This window comes from Propithecus coquereli, unplaced genomic scaffold (genome assembly GCF_000956105.1).
Source record: "Propithecus coquereli isolate 6110/MARCELLA unplaced genomic scaffold, Pcoq_1.0 Scaffold678, whole genome shotgun sequence".
Lineage (NCBI taxonomy): Eukaryota > Metazoa > Chordata > Mammalia > Primates > Indriidae > Propithecus > Propithecus coquereli.
The window spans coordinates 604,409-627,378 of NW_012152818.1; the positions used below are offsets into that span (position 1 = coordinate 604,409).

General features: G+C 56.3%; 2 protein-coding genes across 3 annotated transcripts in view; one reads left to right on the forward strand and one right to left on the reverse strand.

Annotated features, from left to right (window-relative positions):
* Positions 1–477: 477 nt before the first annotated feature.
* Positions 478–15,880, forward strand: ROBO3 (roundabout, axon guidance receptor, homolog 3 (Drosophila)). Its single transcript, XM_012660776.1, has 28 exons — positions 478–823; positions 3,885–4,211; positions 4,522–4,679; positions 5,111–5,231; positions 5,328–5,466; positions 5,764–5,891; positions 6,163–6,287; positions 7,536–7,707; positions 8,028–8,233; positions 8,449–8,530; positions 8,832–8,997; positions 9,206–9,372; positions 9,925–10,046; positions 10,232–10,457; positions 10,673–10,794; positions 11,056–11,227; positions 11,393–11,578; positions 12,272–12,295; positions 12,377–12,419; positions 12,611–12,750; positions 13,051–13,245; positions 13,417–13,555; positions 13,722–13,934; positions 14,329–14,480; positions 14,590–14,700; positions 14,907–15,071; positions 15,552–15,736; positions 15,847–15,880. The coding sequence occupies exons 1-28, from the start codon at positions 664–666 to the stop codon at positions 15,856–15,858; spliced, it is 4,158 nt and encodes a 1,385-aa protein (XP_012516230.1). The 5' UTR covers positions 478–663; the 3' UTR covers positions 15,859–15,880.
* Positions 15,881–17,622: 1,742 nt separating this feature from the next.
* ROBO4 (roundabout, axon guidance receptor, homolog 4 (Drosophila)) overlaps positions 17,623–22,970 on the reverse strand; it is a 13,892-nt gene continuing 8,544 nt past the window's right edge. The window contains exons 13-18 of one of the 2 annotated variants that reach the window (XM_012660778.1): positions 20,809–20,916; positions 20,479–20,617; positions 20,101–20,337; positions 19,601–19,956; positions 18,447–18,653; positions 17,623–18,320 (exon numbers count right to left, since the gene is read on the reverse strand). In XM_012660778.1, coding sequence (XP_012516232.1) covers positions 18,298–18,320; positions 18,447–18,653; positions 19,601–19,956; positions 20,101–20,337; positions 20,479–20,617; positions 20,809–20,916 — 1,070 coding nt within the window. In that variant the 3' untranslated portion in view covers positions 17,623–18,297. Of the gene's footprint in view, positions 18,321–18,446; positions 18,654–19,600; positions 19,957–20,100; positions 20,338–20,478; positions 20,633–20,808; positions 20,917–22,970 lie in introns of both variants that reach the window. The other variant, XM_012660777.1, reaches the window with a different exon arrangement.

Below are 22,970 nucleotides of genomic sequence, written 5' to 3' on the forward strand. Positions count from 1 at the left end.
AATTCTCTTCTCACTCCCAACTCTCGCTCCAAAGCACCCCAGCCTGCTGCTCTTCTGTCACTAAGTCCCGGGATTTGGAAAGGAACAGAAGCCAGGGCTTTGAGAGCTAAAGAGCTAAAGGAACGTCTGCGTGCGCTTGCCTCAGTTTCCCTAAGGGCCTGGAAAAGGGACGAGAGGTTTCCGTTCTAAAGTTTGGCAAAAGAGCAGAGTCCGACAGAACCTCAGCCCTCATCTTGGGTGTTTGGAGAAAGGAGGGAAACTCTCCCTCAGTGTCCAGAACAGGACTCTGGGGCGCGGGGCGGGGACTCCAACTCGCGCGCTATCCGACTCGAGACTCCTACCCTGCTAGTGGCCGTTCGTGTGGAGGTGGGAGGGCGGAGGGAGGCGGATTAATCCCTTAATTACGCCGTGATCGGCGTGGCACCTGCTTTCTGCCCGCCCAGCTCCCAGGGGACGGCGGCACTGGGGGGTGGAGAGAAGGACGAGGGAAGGAGGAGGGCGCGCGGAGGCACGGGCCGTACCCAGGCGCGCCGGCAGGACAGCGGCACCGTGGCTGCGGCAGCGCGCAGAGGCTGTGGAGGGGCTTACGGCTCCCAGCCCGCGGGTCTCAGACCCAGGGGCTGGGCCCTGAGCCCCCAGCCCCGGTCCCAGCTGGGACGAGCCATGCTGCGCTACCTGCTCAAAACGCTGCTGCAGATGAACTTGTTCGCGGACTCCCTGGCCGGCGACATCTCCAACTCCAGCGAGCTGCTCTTCGGCTTCAACTCCTCGGTGGCGTCGCTCAACCACACCTTGCTGCCTCCAGGCGATCCCTCTCTTAACGGTGACGCCCGGCCCGTGGGGAGGTGGGATCGGGGGATGGGGCTGAGGTGAGAGGGCGGCGGGGAGCAGAAGGCGAAAGCGCTGCAGCCCCGCGGTGCAGGACTGAGCAGTGCCTCCCAGCGCCTGCACAGGTGGTGGGGGCTAAGGGATAATTCGGAGTTTCAAGCATCTCAGTGGGGGTATCCGCGGGCGATCGAGGGCTTGGGGGAAGATAGCTGCTGAGTCCTTTACTCCCCACCTCCCCAAACGCCCCCCACGCCCACCTCAGGTGAGGAGAACTGTGGCTGGCGACAGGCAGGGAGATCCCGAGCTAAGAAAGGCCCCGGCCCGGGCAGGGAGGGCAGAGGAGGGGGCACGGTCGCTGGCGGGCCTCAGCCAAGCCAGGCCACTTGGTGACCCACGCAGGTAGGTCTTTCATCCCGACCAGAAGTTTTCCAAGAATGCACTTAGGATGAGGAAGCCCAATGCTGGACGTGTTTGCAACGGAGGGGACAGGGACAGCCATCATTTCAAGAGTACTTAAAGTTTGCCTCTCAGTGGTGGGACTCACAGCCGGCCCACCCTGGCAGAGCTTCGGCAGGCGGGCAGTGCTGGCGGCAAGGTCGTTAGCGCTAATTACGGTGATTAATAAATGACTGAGACAGCGCGCTTTCCCCTAGCACTGCGGGGAGGCTGCGGGAGTGGGCGGCCGCCAGCCCGGGGAGGGGCCGATCCCGCCCCCTGCGGGCCGCGTTGGGAACTCCCGCTCTCCGAGACCCCTTCGCGGGCGGTTCCTTTCAGGTGCTCCCCGCCCTCTGTCCCTCCGCCTCGACCCACTGGAGTCTAATGGTGACCACTGTGCTGGGGACTCAAAGGCAGCGAGAAAGGAGACCTGGGCAATGTGTGTTTGTGTGTGGGGTACTCCAGGTGCTGGGGGAGGAGCCCCAGAGCTCCATTAGCATGGCCATTAGCTATTCATTAGGCTGCTGCCGAAGCATCTCCTGAGACCGGGAATGACAGGGAAGAAATTCCAGGGAAAGGGCGCCTCAGCTGTGTCTACAAGAATTAGGGGGAAATGGACCCACCAGAAGAGTGTCCTATGTATGAAAGGAACAGGGAGGGAGAGGATGGGAAATGAGCCCGGATTGTCCAATCCCCCGACCCTCTTAGATTCCCAGGAGGTTAATTAAGCACACCCTTCTCGCTGACATCCTGGAGATTGACACCTTTGCTCACCTAGCTAGCGCTTTTACAGTGTTTTCACCATACGTCGTCTCATTTAAGCTTGAAAACTTAGGTATGTAGGGAAGGTGTTGCGTTGACTGTTACATTTTGCCTCTGAGGAAACAAATTTATAGAGTTCAAATGGTATCCTAATGAATACAAAAGCAGCATGAAACAAAAGTTCAGCCATAACAGATCTATGTCTATTACACCTGAGGGTTATATGAAAGGGAAAAAAGAATACTGGGGCTTGGTAGAACCTGATCCAGGTAGAGATCCAGGTAGGATCCAGGATAAGGAGTGTGCTGGGGAGGAAAAGCATTAAATCATGGTAGAATGGCTACATTCGTACCCCAAGTGCTTTACATATATTATGGTTTTATGACAACCCTATCCCTACTCCCACATTACAGGTAAAGAAACTGAGACTCAGAGAAGTTAGATGATTTGCCCAATTCTTACAGCTACGAAGGGTTAAAGTCTGAGATTCCATTCCTGGTTGGTTGGACACCAATAGCTGAGCTCTTAACCACTCACCACGGATGTTTCAAAATTGGGACTGGGATGGGATGGAGGAGAAGAGGCGAGTGAGAAGCAGAGATTTCCATTCGGAAGGGAGGAGATTGAGAAAATTACTCCTTTCCCCAAGTGGGAGAGAGGCCGATCTTGTCTCCAACCAATTAGATAAACTCCCCAGGACAGCACCAGCACGTGACAACCCATCTAGCTTTGTCTACACCAGAACTTCTAAGAGGAGGGACAGGAAATAAAACCCAATCCCACTCTGGGCTGGAAGCAAGAGGTTCCTGCTGATTTTGGAACAGGGTGGGAGGGGTGGGGTCAGAGGTGCAGGACAGATGCTGAGGGTGGTCCCCAGTTGACACCAGATTACATGAGTCTGCAGCGACACCTACTGGCCGCCACCGGTTACAAATCCACTTCCGATGGCTGGACTGGGAGCTGAGCGTATCTGGGTAGAACCTGCTCCCCAGATCTTGGATCCTAAACTGTGTGAAGAAGATGAAAGAGGCAGAAGTCTGTAGGCCAAGTGAGAGACAGGAGCATTTTATGCCAACGAGCTGATCCAAGTGAGCAACGGAAATAGAGGAATCGCTTTTCTAGTGGCTCTTAGCCTTTCTTGGCTACATAAACCAGTAGCATAATTTGTTGAAAACTATGCACCTCTTGGGAAAAGGAGCTTTACTCACATCCCCACTGCCATTTGTGTCCAATTCCTGTGACTTTACAGGACGCCCAGAAATGAAGCCAGATTATCTGGGGTGTCAGTAGGGAGGGCTCTGTGCCTGTTCATAGAGTCCAGGTGAAGAACTCCTTTTAGTCTCAGCCCTATCACTCATGTCTTCCCTTTCACAAGGGACCCCAGGCCCGTCCACGTTCCCAACTTCACCGGCCTGGGACCTCGCCGAGGTGAAGAACCAAATGTGGGCTCTGGTACACTGCTTGTGGGTGTTCACTGAGCTAGGACAATCAGTGAACCAGTGCAGGTGGGAGACTAACACCAGCTGGCTAGAAGCACAGGCCTGGTCTACTTAAAGGTGGCAGGAGAGAAGGCGGGGGGTGGAGGGTGGGGGGTGGGAGGGGTCCTTGGGTGGTCCAGAAAGCTGGCCTAGGAGTCTGTGTCCTGATTCCTCTACTGATAAGCTTGTCTGTAGGTGTCTCCTTTCTGGAGCCTGGAGCCTACGGAGGGAGAGGGTGGGCAAGGATGGGCAGGCGGGGACTCTAGCAGAGGAAGCATAGGCGATGCAACTACTACCAGAGGGTTCTCCTTCCCTCTGGGGTCCTCAATCTCTCCCCCCAATTTTGCCATGTGAACGCTCTGTGTCACCACCTGTCCCTAGGGTCAAGGGTCGAGCCAGAAGACGCGATGCCACGCATTGTGGAGCAGCCTCCAGATCTGCTGGTCTCCCGGGGCGAGTCGGCCACGCTGCCCTGCCGCGCTGAGGGCCGGCCCCGACCCAACATCGAGTGGTACAAGAACGGGGCACGTGTGGCCACTGCGCGCGAGGACCCGCGTGCACACCGTCTGCTGCTGCCCAGCGGCGCCCTCTTCTTCCCGCGTATCGTGCACGGGCGCCGGGCGCGGCCGGACGAAGGTGTCTACACTTGCGTGGCGCGCAACTACCTGGGGGCAGCAGCCAGCAGAAATGCGTCGCTGGAAGTGGCAGGTAAGAGTCCGGTGGTGGTCAGCTGGTTGCTTCCAGAGTCTGAGGTAGGCGGGAGAGCACCAGGCAATCCCAGAACCAGCCCCAGCGATCTCAGCCCATTCGGCATCCTCCTTTCGCGACCTTTGGTCTCTAAAGCCCACGCCATGGCCAGAGCAGAAAGTGGATCTGGTGTTGGCCAGTATTTTGACACCTGGGAAAGAGTTCGGTCTGCAGCGATCAACCCCTCCCCAAGACAAGACTTTCCTTGCGTCCTCGCCCAGTTATGGCACCTCACACCCTGCTTATTCTCCCTCCTCCTCTCTCGCTCCAGTCCTCCGCGATGATTTCCGGCAGTCACCGGGGAACGTGGTGGTGGCAGTGGGGGAGCCGGCAGTAATGGAATGCGTGCCCCCCCGGGGCCACCCGGAGCCTTCGGTGTCCTGGAAGAAGGACAGCGCGAGACTCAAGGAGGAGGAGGGAAGGATCACGGTGAGGGGCGGAGCCCTGGCTGGGGACCTCATGAGGGGCGGGGCCATAGGCTAGGGTTCTGGGACACATCTCAAAAAAGGAAAGCTTGAATCTAAGCGTCTTGGAGGGGAGGGAAATAATGTCTTGGAGGCGACAAGGCAGGAGATTTGAGCCTAGGGCAGCAGCTGACCAGAGACTAACAGTCAGCTATTGAGTGAGAGATGAGGAGGGTAGGATGGAATTGGCATTAAAAAGGTAGGGAGCATGATGTCCCCAGGGACTCCCTATCTGATATGTGGGTCAACATCATTGGTGTCTTCATTGGCTGCTGTGAGGATCAAATAAACTTTACACACACACACACACACACACACACACACACACACACACACACACATGCATATATGGTTTGATGGCTATAAGGGACCAAAATTACCATTATTACTCTGCAGATCCGTGGAGGGAAGCTGATGATGTCACATACACACAAGAGTGATGCAGGGATGTATGTGTGCGTGGCCTCCAACATGGCAGGAGAACGGGAGAGTGCAGCAGCCAAACTCGTGGTCCTGGGTAGGTTCAGGGAGTTTGGGAGTTATGGGATCGAGTAGCCTGAGGAGTAAGTAGCTGCACGAACACCCTGGCTGTTCACTCACTCCCACTACATAGAGCGTCCCTCATTCCTGCGGAGACCAGTGAATCAGGTGGTCCTGGCCAACGCCCCTGTGAATTTCCTATGTGAGGTACAGGGGGATCCCCCACCTCGTCTACGCTGGCGCAAGGAGGATGGGGAACTGCCCACAGGCAGGTGAGAAGCCCCTTCCTCCTGCCCGTAAGGAGACCTAACCAGCTCAAGAGCCTACCCGGCCCTAGAAAACTGGGAGGGAGAACCTTCTCTGAGGGCACAGAGAAATCTGTTCCCCAGAGCCTGTGGCCCCTGTGCTATCTAGTCCCCACCTCCATTCCGGAGTCCATGGGTACCAGCTTCTGCCCCTATTGAGTCCTGCCTTGTCTTTACGTACCCTGACCCTAGTATCTGTCCTGGGGGAGAGAGAAGGGGTCTGTAGCTGTGGCCAACCCAGCCTGGGGGTGGGGAGTGGAACAGGTATGAGATCCGGAGTGACCACAGCCTTTGGATTGGGCGTGTGAGTGCTGAAGATGAGGGGACTTACACCTGTGTGGCGGAGAACAGCGTGGGCCGTGCAGAAGCGTCCGGCTCCCTCAGCGTCCATGGTGAGGCCTCTACCTGGGACTGCCTCCAGCAGGGATGCCATGAGGGAGGAAGGAGGATGGGCTGGAGTGCAGCAGAAAGGGGGAGGAAAGGTAGAGCAGCAGACGTGGGTAGGGCACCGGGGACTCCTGCACGGAGAGGGAGGAGGAGGGCCCTAAACAGCCTTGGGCAAGAAGAGCTGGATATCTGCTTGGGCTTCTCTCTCCTGTTCCTTCAGTGTCCCTTCTTAGTGCCACTGACTCCCTGTTCCTTTATCTCACCTCCCCTTCCCAGTCCCACCCCAGTTGGTGACCCAGCCCCAGGACCAGATGGCAGCCCCCGGAGAGAGCGTGGCTTTCCAGTGTGAGACCAAAGGAAACCCCCCACCTGCCATCTTCTGGCAGAAGGAGGGGAGTCAGGTACGAGGCCATCTCCAAGGCCCTTCCCGCCAGCCATCCTCTGTGCCTCAGCCTCCCTCCCCGTCTCCACACTCTGCAAACATCTCTCTGGGGCTTCTGTTTTACCTTTGGTACCCCACACCCAAAACCCTTGCAGGTTATTTGGGAGGATTAAATAAGATAACAAATATAAAATGTAAAAGACTGGAGCATATTGCACACTTTTAAAATAAATGATAATAATATGTTTAGGTCATAAGGAACAGTCTTGGATGGTAGTTCCCTAGAAAATTTTTCTATTTTGGGGAAGGCTGTCCTGAGGGTGTAGAAAACTCACTTAGTTCCCTCCTCCCCCAGACTTCTGGAGCCTTGGCTTTTGGGCATAACATACTACTCCAGAAACCAAGTATTGAACCAAAGTTTCTCAGGGCAGGAAATTACTTGCTCTTCTATTTGTAGCTATTTGTAATAGCTGCCGAGGGACTTCCATCAGGAAAAGCTCAACCTAGCAAACAAATCCCAGAGCACACGTCCTCAATGAACTTTAACTGACGTTATAACATGCGTCGCTCCCTCTAAAGAAAGGGTGGGGATTTTGCTACTAGGAAAGAGGATCAGTAAAATAAAAGAAATCTGATTAATCCCACCCTACTGGGAAAGCCTGCAACCTGCTACTTCATTCCAAATCCACAGCCATCATTTTCCAACACCTTCTCCGACACCTGGGAATGCTGCATTTCAATTAGATTCTCACACGAATAAAGATGGTGCTGATAGGAGGGGGTGGGAGTAGGTCTCAGTCAGGGGCTCAGCATGGTGGCATTTATCCTGAGACCCAAACCTGTTTTCCTATTTTCCATGTATCTAGCTAAAGAAAAAGGTTAAAGCCAGAAAGAAGGGGAAATTATTTAACATTTATCACGCAGTGCGTTAGAAAACTTTCATGTGATTATTTTATTTGATCCTCATAACTATTCTCTAAGAGTCAAGTTTGAGTACATTTGGGCTCAGGAAGGTTAAATAGCTTGCTGAGAGTTCCCAACTAGTAAGTCACAGGGCTGGGAAGTAGACCCCAAAATTGTCTAATAAAATTCCTCATTTTCCTGAATAAGTTTAACTAGTTTGTCCCAGGTCATGTCACCGGCTGGGGAGAGAGTATGAATTAGAACCTTAGGAATTCTCTGGATTCCAAGATTGATGGGAAGGGGGCACTGTTCCTGCCTAGCTGCCTGCTCATTCCCTACCTTGGTTCCTTGCTCTGTCCCCCAGGTCCTGCTTTTCCCCAGTCAGTCACTTCAGCCCACGGGGCGCTTCTCAGTCTCTCCAAGAGGACAGCTCAACATCACTGAAGTACAGAGTGGGGACGCTGGCTACTATGTGTGCCAGGCTGTCAGCGTGGCCGGCAGCATCCTGGCCAAGGCCCTGTTGCAGATAAAAGGAGGTACATGCCCATGGAGATAGGCTGGACCCATGGCTGGGAAGGAAATAATGGCCTAAAGAGATCTGTTTCTCTTGTATTCTATGCACTATGTCTGCAAGGGGAGGGGTGTGTTCCTGAGGCATGTCCTTGACATTTGGAAACCAGCAGCAGCAGCCACTAATAGATGGCTGGTGCCAGGCAGAGACTACAGATGATTATCAAAGCCACCTCTTATCTCCAAGGGGTTGTGAGGAGGTTGAAAGAGCACAGAATGAGGACAAGGGGCTGGTTGCCTGGCCCTAGGCTCCTCCCCTGAGGGGACTGAGTTCTTCCTCTCTCAGCCTCCTTGGATGGGCTGCCTCCCGTCATCCTCCAGGGACCAGCCAATCAGACGCTGGCACTTGGCTCCTCTGTGTGGCTGCCATGCAGAGTGACAGGGAACCCTCAACCCAGTGTCCAATGGAAGAAGGATGGGCAGTGGCTGCAGGGGGATGACCTCCAGCTCACCCTAATGACCAACGGTACCCTGTACATCCCCAACGTGCAGGTGAGTGTCACCCCTGGGGCCTTAGTACCTGAGAATGGCTTCCTGGTCCACATTGCCAATGCTAGTAAGTACCCATGGGCCTCCAACCCCATTTCTTCCCCTTTGTTCTCTCAGACCACCTATAGTGTCCAACATCTCCCCATTCCCTGTTACCTGCCTCCACCCCGCTCCCATGCTCCACTCCCAGTTGGCCAGTGCTCTACCCTCTCCTGCAGGAGATGGACTTGGGTTTCTACACCTGTGTGGCCAAGAGTTCCATAGGAGAGGCCACATGGAGTGGCTGGCTTAAGATGCGGGGTAAGTGTTTTCTTCTTTCCCTTGTTTTGACAGCACCTTTCTCCAAACCTGCTTCGAAGGTAGTCAATAGCTCCCCAAACGCCAAGACTAATTTTACCTTGTAAACGCCACGTCAGTAGTGGCGGAGATGAGGATGGGGAAGTGGTGCCCATGAGGGCAGATGTGAGTAGGGGTTAGTATACTATGTCCCCTCTGACCACCGCCACTGGTCAGAGCTCCACAGCTCCTCTGGGAAGGAGGCAAGTTACACTGGGGTCATCCTTTCCCCATCCTTCTACTTAAAGATTATCTCCTACTGCAGAAGATTGGGAAGTATCACCAGATCCCCCTACAGAAGCCAATACTCCCCCGGGGCCTCCCTCTCAGCCAGCGGTCACTGAGATCACCAAGAACAGTGTCACTCTGACCTGGAAGCCCAGCCCACAGACTGGGGCCACAGTCACCTCTTATGTGATAGAGGCCTTCAGGTATGGAGAAAGTTTTGAAGGCAAACCTGGAGAGTTAAAAGGAGGAGATCCTATATCCTTCGAGTCTTTGCAATTGTAGGGTGGGATTCTCCAGTCCCCTCTCCCAAGGAGAGGAGGCAGGCAGGGGCCCATAGAGAATGGATGAGATGGAGTAGACAAGTTGGGCTTTCCTGGCTTAGACAACCCTGTCACCTCATTCCTGTTGTAGCCAAGCAGCTGGCAACACATGGCGGACAGTGGCAGATGGTGTGCAGCTGGAGACACACACAGTCAGTGGTCTGCAGCCCAATACCATCTACCTGTTCCTGGTGCGAGCGGTGGGAGCCTGGGGCCTCAGTGAGCCCAGCCCTGTCTCTGAGCCTGTCCGCACACAGGGTAAGGTCAGAGTCCCCGGACTCATGGGTATGACATGTAACATCGTAGAGCACCCCCTCCCCCAAAGCTATAACACTATGACACTATCAACTATGAAAGTTGATAGCGTGCTTTCCTGCTCCGCCAGTTCTATACTGGTGGCCAGCCTGGAATAGGAGGTCATGTTTCCCTCTCATAGGGGAGAAAAGGGAGTGGGGGGAAGGGAGATATTCACTCATCTTGGTAGCTTCTCACTTCTGAGCCTTTTACCCATAGCTAATGTAGGCTATTAAGACTGGAAGGAACCTTGGAGGGGTTATCTTCATGTTAGAGATGAGGAACTGAGACCTCTAAATGATGCACATGTAGTGAGGCAGAAAGAATATTCACATTAGTCAGACGCAGGCCCAGCTCTGGAATCGATTCCCCCGAGCACCCCCCTGTGCTGGGGTGTGCTCTGCAGTACTGAGCAGTACGGCCTGCAGGGCAGGGCAGAGGCAGGGCACAAGCATACTCCCAGTCCTGTCTCCCTGCCCTTGGTGGCCCCTGCTGAGTGGGCTCTCTGGTCACCAGACAGCATCCCATCCAGGCCAGTGGAGGACCCATGGAGAGGCCAGTGGGGACTGGCTGAAGTGGCCGTGCATATGAAAGAATCCATAGTCCTTGGGCCCCGGACCCTGCAGGTGTCCTGGACTGTGAGTGTGGCATAGGGATGAGGTTAAGGATGGGGACGATGATGGGAACGTGAGGGCCTCCAGGAGTATGGGAGGGTGGGAGGTGAGTGGCTGGGGAAGGTGGCCTGAGTAGAGGAGGGCCTGGGCCTGGAGGGCCTGTGTGGCTCCAGCCTCCCCCGCTGCTATGCCTTGTCCTGCTCCTACAGGTGGATGGCCCAGTCCAGCTGGTGCAAGGTTTCCGGGTGTCTTGGAGGGTAGCAGGCCCTGACGGGGGAAGCTGGACAGTGCTGGACATACAGTCCCCAAACCAGCAAAGTACTGTACTGAGAGGACTCCCCCCAGGGACCCAAATCCAGATAAAGGTGCAAGCCCAAGGCCAAGAGGGGCTGGGAGCTGAAAGCCCCTTTGTGACCAGGAGCATTCCTGAGGAGGGTAAGGAGGGCCACAGAGCTGAGGGATGGACAAGAGGGAAGAGGGAGTGTTGGGGAGGGTGGAAGTTTCCCAGGGAAGAACAAGGTGAGTGGGTGGAAGGAGGGATGCCTCTCAGTTCCCCAAGATGTCAGAACAGGGAGGCTGAAGGTTGGGGCAGGAGGGGCAGTTTGCAATGACTGTCTGTGTCCTTCTCTCCATGCTGCACCCTGGCCCAGCCCCCAGTGGTCCCCCCCAGGGAGTGGCAGTGGCCTTGGGGGGTGATGGCAACAGCAGTATCACTGTGTCCTGGGAACCTCCACTCCCCTCCCAGCAAAATGGGGTCATCACAGAATACCAGGTACAGGATTTGAGGAGAGACTTGACGGGCGGGCGGGAGGCAGGGAGATGGAGGATCTAGGGGCTACGATGATGGTGGAGGGAACCTAGACTGGCTTCGGGCCTGCGAATGAGGTTAGGGGAGAGGAGAGAGGTTTCAGAGTGTTGTCCCCAGGTTGAATCATGCAGGACTAAGCCCCCTCTACCATTTGGAATCTTAAGTTTTCCAGTGGGGCCAGAATCCCATTTCTGACTCTCTAAATTCGGGACTCGGCCTCCCTAGATCTGGTGCCTGGGCAATGAGAGCCGTTTCCACCTCAACCGGTCTGCGGCAGGCGGGGCGCGCTCTGCGATGCTCCGGGGACTGCTGCCGGGTCTGCTCTACCGAACCCTAGTCGCGGCGGCCACCAGCGCTGGCGTGGGCGTGGCCAGTGCCCCCGTGTTGGTGCAGCTGCGTGAGTCCGGAGGTGGGCGGGCGTGGGTGGGCCGGACTCCGGAACTTGGGGGTTCCGGGGGGCGGTGAGGGTCCTGGGACGGCTGTGCCTGCGGGGTCAGGAATGGCCCTTTCCCAGCTCCTGGGTTTCGGGCGCCTCCTCCCCTTATCCCTCTGGCCCCCACAGCGTCCCCTCCGGAATTGGAGCCTGGGCTCGAGGTGCGCCCGGGGCTGGCGGAGCGGCTGGCGAGGGTGCTGCGGGAGCCTGCCTTCCTCGCGGGCAGCGGCGCCGCCTGCGGGGCGCTGCTGCTCGGGCTCTGCGCCGCCCTCTACCGGCGGCGGAAGCAGCGCAAGGAGCTCAGTCACTACACCGGTGAGAGCCGGCCTGGGCGGCCCGCGGGCCCTGGAGTGGGCGGAGCCTGGGGGCTGAGACGGGCCGGCGGGGAGGGGCAGGGGTCCGCCGCGCGGCAGTGAGGGCTGGGGTGCACCGCGAGCTCAGCCGCTGGGGAGAGGCGGGGTTGCACGGTGGCACTGTGAGCTGACGGGATTGGGGAAGGGCGGGCCAAGACGGGGCAGGACCTGGATCTAGGGAGAGGGGTGAGATTTGCCCCTAAAACGCCTCGAAAAGGGGGCAGGTTTGCACCTCAGGCTCAGTAAGGAAGGGGCACGTCTGGAGGCAGAAAGCCACTTTAAGGGCGGGGCCTGGAGGAGTGGGTGTGGGCGGGGCCACAGGCCCTAAACTGGGAGGCCGGATCCGGCTGGAAAGGCAGGGCCCGCTGAAACAGGCGACCTGAGTTCTGCTCGGTAAGGGACGTCTCTGGAGAGATTGTGAGGTCTCTGAGGGCAGTGGCTTCCAATCTTGGTTGGCTACATATAGGAGCCACTTTGGGAGCTTTAGAAAAATACTGACACCCGAGGCCCATCCCCAGAAATCCTGATGAAATTGGTCCAGGGTGCAGCCTGAGTGCTGGAATTGGGACCGGGGCCAAGGAGTGGACAGGCATGTGGGTATTTCTGACCTTCCTCATTTTCCCTGTTCTTTCTCCCACGGGTTCCTTTTCGGAAGCCTCTTTTGCCTACACACCTGCAGGTAAGCCATCTCTGCCCCTGGGGGATTCAGACCCCCCAGCACCGGCTCTTCTCTCCCTCACTCTCCCCTCCTCTTCCCCAGTGTCCTTCCCGCACTCAGAGGGCCTCTCTGGAGCCAGTTCCAGGTAATTCTCTTAACTCATCTCCGGAGGATAGTGTTCCCCACCGAGAGACCACCCTCCTTCCCCTCCCAGCCTCACCTCCCACCCTCAGCCACCATTACTGCTGTCCGGTGCCTCTCCACGGCCGCCACCTCCCTTACCTTTGCTGGCCCCTCCAGGCTCTCTGTCCCCAACACTCACCTGCTCTCCCTCAGGCCACCCATGGGCCTCGGCCCTGCCCCCTACCCCTGGCTGGCAGACTCGTGGCCCCGCCCTTCTCGAAGCCCCTCAGCCCAGGAGCCCAGGGGAAGCTGCTGCCCCAGCAATCCTGACCCAGACGACAGATATTACAATGGTGAGGAGTTCTAATTCCCTCAGGGGCACACTTGGCCCCCAGCACACTTCTCTCAGCCTCCTGGGGCAAAGTGAAGGGAGCCGAGGAGTCCCAGTCTTCCTGAGGTCTGTCAGCCCCTGGGGAGGATGTGAGTTGGGGGAGCCTCTCTCAGACCTGACCTTTACCCTGGGTTGGGATGCAAGGAGGGGGTGGGGGAAGTTGATCTCGTGGGATCTCCTTTTGCCCTCCATTCTCCTGTTGTCTTCTATTTTTCTATCTCTGCCCCCTCCTCCCCTGGGCCTCCCTCTTTCTCCTCCGCAGAAGCAGGAATCTCCCTATACCTGGCTCAGACAGCCCGGGGCACTGCCGCCCCTGGCGAGGGTCCCGTCTACAGCACCATTGACCCAGCAGCGGAGGAGCTTCAGACCTTCCACGGGGGTTTCCCCCAACATCCCTCAGGGGATCCAGGCACCTGGAGCCAGTATGCTCCTCCAGAGTGGAGCCAGGGGGACAGTGGTATGACCCCAACTCCTAACACCCCCATTTTATTCCTGACAAGAATATCCCCAAAAAGTATCCTGCACCCTGACCCTCTGGCACCTAGCCTGGCCCTTCCTTCTGACATGTTGTCTCATCTCTGGCTCTTTCCTGCCTGTTCTGGGTATGTCCCCATCCTACTCTCCTCAGGAGCCAGGGGAGGCAAAGTGAAGCTTCTGGGGAAACCTGCACAGATGCCCTCTCTGCACTGGCCGGAAGCCCTGCCCCCACCTCCCCCTTCTTGTGAACTGAGCTGCCTGGAGGGGCCTGAGTCAGAGCTGGAGGGCGGGTAAGGATGCTCCTGATGCTGCTGCCCACACACTGAGGACCAGCCTGGGGGCTCCTGGTGGAAGCAGAGATGCTGGCAGAGAAAGGGAAGGGGGCAACATGAAGGCCAAGGACAAGGTATAGAAGCTACTCATCCTTCCAACTTCTCTCCTGCCTCTTTCCCCCAGCTCAGAGCCAGAGGAGTGGTGCCCACCAATGCCTGAGAGAAGCCACCTGACTGAGCCCAGCTCCAGTGGAGGGTGCCCGGTCACCTCATCCCGAGGGGAAATCCCCTCTCCCACACCCTCCTATGGACAGCAGTCCACAGCCACTCTTACCCCCTCACCTCCTGACCCTCCCCAGCCCCCCAATGACATGCCCCATCTCCATCAGATGCCCAGGTAGGGAGGTATACAGTACCACATGCATTGCAAGTGCTAGGTACATATCTATTCAGTGACTGGATGGATGGATGGATGGATGGATAGATGAGTCTGGGGTACAGAGGTCTCAAGGCTGTGTCAGGGTGGAAGTGTGATTTGGGCAGGAGCGTGGAGGCTAACAAGGTCTATCCCTCCCTTCAGACTGTCTCTCCATTGGAGTGACTCTGCAGGCTTCCCGAGGCATTTTCAACATGGCTTTCCTCATGCTTCCCTAGCCTAGGAGGTCTTATGGGAGACGGGCTATGTCTTGTTCATCTGAGTATTAGGCTGAATGTCTAGCACAGTGCCTGGAACATAGTGGGCACTTAGTTTTTGTGGTGGGAACAGATGCTGAGGCCTCATGTCATTGCAGGAGGGTGCCCCTTGGGCCAAGTTCCCCTCTCAGTGTCTCCCAGCCCACTCTGGGCAGCCATGAAGGGAGGCCTGCTGGCCTCGGTGCCGGCCCCTCAACCTCCCATCACCTCAGCCCCAGCCCTGCCCCTAGCACAGCCAGCAGTGCCCCAGGTGAGCTCACCCCCTGCCTGTACCCACTCCAGTGCTTTCTCCCCCTCACCCCAGGCCTCTTCTGACCCTCTCCCTTACTCGTCCCTCCCCTCATCTCCTAACACCACAGGGAGAACCCGGCAGGTGCCTGGGGAGATGACTCCTCCGCTTCAAGGACCCCGTGCCCGGATCCGGAAGAAACCCAGGGCTCTTCCCTACAGGAGGGAGCACAGTCCTGGGGGTGAGGAGCCATGCCTGGGAGATGGTGGCAATTGGGGGGTGCAGGCAGGGAACCGAGGGTGAGTTCTGGGGTCTGGAGGAGGGAGCAACTGGACCCAAATCAGAAGGCTGTTCATTGGCAGCCTCCTGGTGCCTGGGAGAGCAGGTGGGAGGAAGATTAGTGTTAGGAGAGGCAGGAGACTCTGCTGAAGGCAGGTCCCTCCCTAGACTTGCCCCCACCACCCTTGCCACCGCCGCCAGAGGAAGAGGCCAACTGGGCCTTAGGGCTGCGAGCAGCAGGCAGCATGTCCTCCTTGGAGCGGGAGCGCAGTGGGGAGAGGAGAGTGGTGCAGGCCATGCCCCTGGGGGCCCAGCGGGGGCCCCACCCAGATGGTAAGGAGGGCCAGGGCAGGCAGGAGGGCCGCTGCCACAGGGGAAGGTGGGCTTTGGGACTGGGGGCTAATAGTTGGACTGACGGTGCCCAGCTCACCCCTCCCTTCAGTTGGGTTCATGCATTTGATCCACATCAAAGACTCCCTTGCCTCTCTAGCCCTCTCTGAACACAGTCCCTTGAAGTCCCCAAGTTCTGTTTTTTTCCCAGGACGGAAGCCCAGACGAGAGAAAAGTGGGGCCTGGGTGCTCTGTCCCCCATCCCCCGAGGCTCCCTCTGCTTGGGAGCTCCCCACAGGTTCTGAGCACCTGTATGTCAAAGCCGTGTGCTCGGCACTCTGCTTCTCAGCCCCCAGGCTGCTGAGCCCTGTGCCTGCCCTTCAGTCTTCTCCCAGAGCTGGCACTGTGGTCGGGTGGCAAGGTGGGCGAGCAGTGATGTTCTCTCCCTGCCTGGGCCCGCTGCCCTTCCCTCCTGTGCTGCAGAAGAGGCCTGGCTCCCATACAGCCGACCAAGCTTCCTGTCCCGGGGCCAGGGCACCAGCACCTGTTCCACAGCCGGCAGCAACTCTTCAAGAGGCTCCAGCAGCTCTCGGGGCTCCCGGGGCCCTGGCCGGAGCCGGAGCCGGAGCCGGAGCCAGAGCCAAAGGCCAGGACAGAAACGCCAAGAGGTGGGGTCTGGAGATCATAGGACCAGACTGGGAGAAGGGCTGAGCCCGCCTGCGGCCTGTGTGCCCTGGGCCTGGGCTTTACAAAACAGCGCTTCTCTCTCTTTCTCTAGGAACCAAGATGACCCTCAGTGAGGCAATGGGAATGCCGGGCGTTCCACAGGAGCAGTGGGAGCCCCTCCCCTGGGCAGCACGTGGGAGCAAAGTAGAGCTGGGACGGGTGCCCCCTCCCTCCCGCAGCGATGTGCGGGGCCGAGGCCCACTGGCTTCTGCAGCTTTAATTGGCTGAGCGGCCAGAGAGCCAGCTCTTCCCTTTCCATCGCTTTCTAACCGAAGCCTGTTTGTAAAAAACAAAACAATAAAAAGAGTCTGATCATAGCCCTGGGCCCTGTTGCTGGTTTCGTGTAGGACGCTGGGAAGAAGGGCACTGCCGGGGCACACCAGTCGTTTCTGCTTCCCTTTGAGCTCTGCCAAAACATGAGGTGGGGACAGGCGCTAAGAGACCCTGACCTGTCCTGCTTCCCGAGGAGCTGAAGCCCACCGTCCCCCAGCTACAACCACAGAGACTCTCCAAATGGCCCATAGTGAGAATCTTGTCCCACCTTCGGAGGATCAAGTGCTGATAGTGGCCTCCTTGGGGTCTGTACTCTCCTGTAAGGAAACATGCCCCTCACAATAAAAAGAATCTTAAAAAACTCAGAGAAAGGAGGCGTTTATGAGGGAAGCCCGGCGGGAAGGAAGAGCGTGTTTTACTAGACCCGCTGACTCCCTCACAGAGGGCGTGTGCCAAGGGGCACCTCCTGGCCAGACTGGGCCCAGACGTGATTGGGCTGGCAAGCACAGAGCTGTTAAAACTCCTCCCCATGAACGCCATCATCCCCATCAGCGCCTCCCCCACAGCCCGCCCACTCATTGTCCACCCGGGGTTCTGCTTCCTTCTCGCCGGCTCCACCTCTGCGCATGCCCGCCCTGCCGCTGGGGCGTGGCGGCTGCCCTGCAAGCCCAGGCCCTGCCCTCGCCTGCCACTTGGACCTATGTGTGTACAAATCCCTCTTTCCCCTTCAGGCTGGCAAGCGGGGTTGGAATGTTTTCAAAAAGAATTTTACCAGGAAGCTAAAAGAAAAACAAAATCTAAAAATGGAAAAGCAAATAGAGAGGAACAGATGTGTATCTGGAGTACTGATTCCTCCTCCTGAGACTATGAAAATCAGCTCATACCGGCCCGATGGATGTAACTCAGGAAGCACCCAGGCCCGGTCCCGCCTAGCTCAGCCTCTGAACCTTAAGGGGCCTCTGGGAAGAGCCGCTGGGTTCTGCTGGGTTTGGGGGGCTGCTTCTGAATCAGCCCTCCTTAAAGGTATCTCCCTGCGACCCCAGTGATGCTGTGTAGCAAACTGCCCCCACGCCCCAACTTGTCTAACTTGTGGATTCCCCTTGCCCTTTCCCGCCAATAAAGAAGTCACAGACCTGCCCGCCCGCCATGGCGTTCTGTGGTTCAGGCCCTGGAAGTCCTGCTGCAAGGCCCCATCCCTCGGTTCTGCTGTTTTGTTTGAAGAGTGTTCACCAGCCAACCATTGCAGGTGGTTCTACGTTTTGTGGAATTTAACTACTTTGTCTATATTAAGAAACCATCTGGGATAGCTGAAAGCAGTTGTCTTCTCAGGATATGTTGGCAAGACCAGCAGACCCTGAAACACCCCACCTCTCCCTTTCTTCCATTCTGCTTAACATCTAGTGGATGAACATCATCCTCCCTTCACTTGCAGAACAGAAATGAGTGACACTCCCTGAGTGTCAATGAATGTTGGTCCCTTCCTAACTCAGGTAACTCTTGCTGTCTCTCCAGGTGTCCTCCCCAAAATGGTGCCCAGGGAACGATCTCAAAGCACTCAAGTCTTTACAGTTTTATGGTATCAAATTTCTTAAGCTGATAGTGACAAGGGTATGAGGAGGGTGCTTTTGTCTCACATTCTCACACCTCCCTTCCTCCAGCTTCTTCCCCAGACCCAGCCTTGAACCCTTTGCCTTGGCATGAGGTAGGGCCTCACTGCCTGGGTGGCATTCCTCTATATTTCCTTTACATGTTGTGGTTGGGGAGAGTCGAGCTTGCCTCTAGAAGAGAGGCCAGGTAAGGCTGAGAGGAGGCTCTGAGAAGTTCCTTCCTCCACAGCCCTCTCGCACCAGTCGCTGTCATCCTCCATGAAGATACCTCTGGCTCCCCCACCTCCCCTGATCCAGGTGGGCGGGGAGAGAAGGAGACAGGCTGCTCCTTCAGCCAAAATGACCTGGTTGTGGGAGTGGGTGAGCAGAGGAGAAAGCAATGTCTAGGAGTGAGATGGAGGGGACATTTTGCTCCCTGAGAGCTCCAGGTCTGCTTTGCTCTTATTTTGTTTTGCTTTCATTTGTTTCCACAATCCTGGAAGGAGAACTCTCCTGGAGGTCAGGGAAGGTGGACCCCAACTGCAGAGAAGTGTAGGCCAAGACCCACTAGCTACAGCCCAGGCCTTGTGGGCGGACAGGAGAGGTGGTTCTGATTCTCTTCTTGGCAGTCTCAGGCGCACAGTTCATGAGGAATCTATGGGAGAAGCTGAAAGAGAGTGGCGTTACCTTCCCACTCCTTAGCTCTCCCGCCGGGCCCCGGGCTTCCTCTGGGCTGCTCCCCAGAACCCCTCTGGTCCCGATGGCCACATTAGCCAGGCAGACAGATACTCACCACCAGCCTTGGGCACAGGACAGCTGAGCCGACTGCTCTGGGAAGAGATCCGAGAGTCAGGGGGCCAGGGAGACAGCCCCCTTCCCAGCCGCTGGGTGTGGTTGGTCTCCACGTCCTCCAACCAGTCTGGCCTCCACTCCCACAGGGGCAGGGAGAGGGTGGGGGTGAGGAAGAGGTCATCCCTCGGGGAGGGAGGTGATGAGGCATCTGTCAGGGAGGGTAGAGGTGTCTATGGGGGGGGTTGACCTTCAGCCTCTAGGGACTAGTTTAGGGCAGAAAGTTTAGGACCAGTTAAGGGCATATACCCAGCGCCAAACATAACCTAGCCCCAACTCAGTGGCCACATCCCTAGGGGCCCAATCCATTGGTTTCCTTAGAGAGAAGAGCTTGAACTGTTTCCCCCCTGCCTGGCTCTGGCCATCTGTCCGTACCCTCTCTTGACTCTCCCATTCCCTGGGCATCTTTCTACTCCCTCCATGATGGGCATGTGTGTCCTGGATAATCCTTGCCCTCCCATGTACCATAAGCCTCAAGCCCGACTGTTCTTCTTAGAGGCACAGGTTAGAGTTAGGGTTAGTGAGACGGGTGTGTGGGATCTGCTGGGGTATGCGGGGAAGGGAGCCCTGAGCTACTTTCTGCTGACATGGAGATAATGCTCTCACTCTGCTGGACATGGCAGGGGTGAGCCCAGTGGCTCCTCGGCCCCTTCCATGGACAGGGTGAGAGTAAGAGTTGGAAGAGGCTGGAGCAGCCTTTCCTGGAGACCAATATCTGGGCAACAGGAGAATCCTGGAGGCAGGGGAACCGGGTCTACAGTTGGCTGCCTTGAGTCCTTAGAATTGGACAATTTGTCCTTGTTCTGTGGGTGACCTTAGGCTAGTTAATAAACCTATCTGACTTACAGTTTCCTCATTTGGAAAAAAGGAATAAAGAATATTCCTCATAGAGTTGTTAATATTAAATGTATGTAAAGTGCTTATCCTGGTACCTGGGACATAGTAGTCATTCAATACAAAGTAGCTGTTTTAACAATAATGATGAAGAGATGATGGTTGGGAAGCCTTGCCTCTTGCTTGGGGACAAGGGGAGTCTTACAGTAGGTGTGACCCTCTAAGGGGTGGAGGTGAGGAATAAGGCAGGGTGATCTCACATACCCATGAAGACGCAGTCTGCCTCCCTGGGCTCCAGACCGAAACTGAAGCTATCCACAGCCACGGCCAGGGCATGGGCAAAGTGGGCATCCGCAAGGAAGGAGCCATCGGAGGAGCTGACGAGGCTGGCTCTGGCGCTGGGGGCATTGTCCTCTGAGGCTGAGCCCCAACCATTGGCCAAGGAGCCCTCACTGGGGGTCGGGGTGGGGCAGGGCCGAGGTGGGAACAGGCTCCCTGCTCCAGAGCCTACCCCTCCGCCTGTCCTGCCCATGTCTGCTAGCTCTGAGGCTGTTGGGACGCTGATGTACCCATACGTGGTAGGGGGTGAAGGAGCCCGTGGCGCAGGAGAGACACTGTTCCTAGGAAGAGGCAAAAAGGAAGGCAGCAATGGTCAGGTGCAGCAGGGTGGTGCGGCAGTGGAAAAGGGTGCAGTGGGGAAGGGATCAGCATACTCCTGTAGCATGCTCACCTGTGGCTCTGTGGTTATCTCTTGGGCTACTCACCTGGGGGTCTCCTCACCCTCACTGAGTTCCAGGCACAGGGCCACCTCTTCAGGGGTCAGCACACTGTCCTGATCCTCCCCCAGGGAGGACAGTGAAGAGCTGGACAGGCGACTGGAAGCTGGGCTGGGGCCAGAGAGGGAAGAGGCCTGGGGGCTGGAGGTGCCGCTGGGGCTAAGGATGGGGACAGGGGCTGCTGGCAGCGGGACAGAGGATGGAGCTTGGGGTGCCACCAGGTGCCTGATTGGGGGCAGAGAGCGATAGCAGGATGGTCAGTGCTGCTCTTCAAGTTCTTGTCCAGCCCTCCCCAGCCCATCCAGTCCCAGCTCACATCCCACCCCCAACCTCCCGGTCCTGCCTCCTGAGCCTATGCCCTCTTACTGGGTCTGTTGACTCTGCATGGGGCTTCCACGAGGAGAGAGGGGTGCTGGAGGGAGAGGGCGAGTAACCAGCTCATTTGAGGCCCTACGGAGCTGCGGTCCCAGGGCCCACCAGGCAACCAGAGCTCGGGGCACAGCTCCTGGGGAACAGCGGCCTGGGCATGAGAACAGTAGACTCCCCATCAGGTCCTGAGCCCACCCGGCCCCCTCAGCTTCCTGTCCTCCCACCTCACCCACCCAGCCTCCCCGGAGACAGGAGGAGAAGCCCGCTGGGGGGTCCCCCACACTCTGCCTCACCCCCAACTTTCCTCTTGGCGACCACCCCCCTCACCTGGGCTTTGGGAAAGGTTCTTGGAGCCTCTGTTTCCCAGCTCCCAGGCCTGGAGCTCCAGGGGGTGGCTGGCCCGGAGCAGTGGGGAGCTGTTGACTTGGTGCAGCTCTGCAAAGCAAAGAGTCGGTGGTTGGGGGGCCTTTCAGACCCCAGCTGCAGGCTCTACCTTCAGCCTGTGGTTCAGTTCAGCTTGTGTGACTCTCAACACAGAGAAAAGATGGAAGACTCTCACATAATCCCCTCCATCCTCAGCCCCCATCTTCAACCAGCAGCTATAACAGGGTGCAAAGTGCACCAGGCTTGGAGTCAGAAGTCCACCCTCATAGCCCTGCTCAGCTGTGTGACCTCAGGGAGCCCAGTGACCTTCCTGAGCCTCAGTTTCCTTTGTAAATAGTCACTTCAAATGATGGTTTTGGCAATTAAATAAATAAAAACAGATTTCAAAAGTTCTGGTGCCTAATGGATACTTTAAAAAACAACTTTCTTTTCCTTGACTGTATTCATTCTGATCTTCTGGTCTCTACACCCTGCATTGCTACTCTCCTCATGAATTTTGGCTTTGTGACGACAAATACTCCTCCTTTTCTTGGAGAGAATCTATTAATTTCCATTTCTCACATTGCAAATACCTCATGTGATTCTAGCCCTGGGAGACCTGACTGTCCCTCACTTGGGAGATGGGTTGGACAGCCAGGTTGAGCTGAGTGGGTGAGACAAAAACAGGAAGCCCCAGACAATACTTCTGTGACAGGAGAGGGTCAGCTGGCAGGAAGAGGAGCTCCAGAACAGGAAAGCGTATTGGTGTCACCCGGGAGGCAATGCCCTGCCCGTAGATATTCAATAATATATGTTGAACGAACGAGTGAATGCATGGGTGATATCAGAGATGTGATGTAAACGCAAGGTGAGAGCAGTCACATCTGAGATGGCAGCTGTAATCTTGCCCGCACGGGCAGTGAAGAGACAGGGCTCTGAGTGAGCTTCAACAACAGAGAAGCTGAGGAAACCAAAAGGACAGCCTGAGCCGTGGGCAATGACCTGTGAGCATGCTTCTGTGTCAGGCTAGAACTCAAAGGGATTGAAATTCAAACCAGAGAGGAACAGGGTAATAGAGGGAAGAGATTCTCCCAGGATCAGGAACCAGGAGAACATCCAACAAAGGAGAAAAGAAACGGCCTTCAGATTAGTGTCACATGATTAGAAGCCCAGCTCGGAAAGGGTCTCCCTTATTGGTAGAGCTATCTGGTCAGTCTGATCTCAAGATCTGGGAGCCACTATGGGCAGCTTCAGAGCAGGGAAGAGACCAAGGCTTTGGCACTGACCAAGATCCCACCTGGGCCCTAGGAATCCAGGTACCAGTGGCCAGACCTTCTGATCCATGGGGATGAAAACCCACACAATGTCTAGTCTTCTTCCATCAAAGTTTCCTTTTGTAGTTTGGCTGGTTTTATTTTTATTCATTTGCCTTAATTTTCATATGACCGACAGAGTCCTGGGGGCCAGCTTCCGGGTTGGTGCTCCAACGCCCCTGTCATCAGCTTCATCTTATCTAGTTTCTGGCTTCTTAATTAAGCTCAGAAATGTGAGCACAAGTTAGTTAGTTGGTTTGAGTGGAAAAGGAAGGGAAAAAGCCAGGCCTGGAAAAGGCCATATTTATCCCAGCCCATTTCATTTTCTCTGAGGGACCCTGGTAACAAAAGGATTCCTCCCACCTTGCTTGGAGTTACTTGTGCTTTAGTTTCAGTGCTATGTGAATAAACTAGGCCAGGCATGGTAGTTCATGCCTGCCTCCCAGAACTTTGGGAGGCCGAGGCAGGAGAATCCCTTGAGGCTGGGAGTTTGAGATAAGCCTGAGCAGCATAGTGAGACCTTGTCTCTAAAAAAACAGAAAAATTAGCTGGGCATGGTGGTGCATGCCTGTAGTCCCAGCTACTCCAGAGGCTGAGGCAGGAGAATCATTTGAGCCCAGGAGTTTGAGGTTACAGTGAGCTATGATGATGCCACTGTACTTCAGCTTGGGCAACAGAGCCAGACAAAGAAAGAAAAGAAAGAAAAAGAGAAATAAAGAGAGAAAGAAAGAAAGAGAAAGAAGAAAGAAAGAAAAAAAGAAAGAAAGAAAGAAAGAAAGAAAAAGAAAGAAAGGAAGAAAGAAAGAAAGAAAG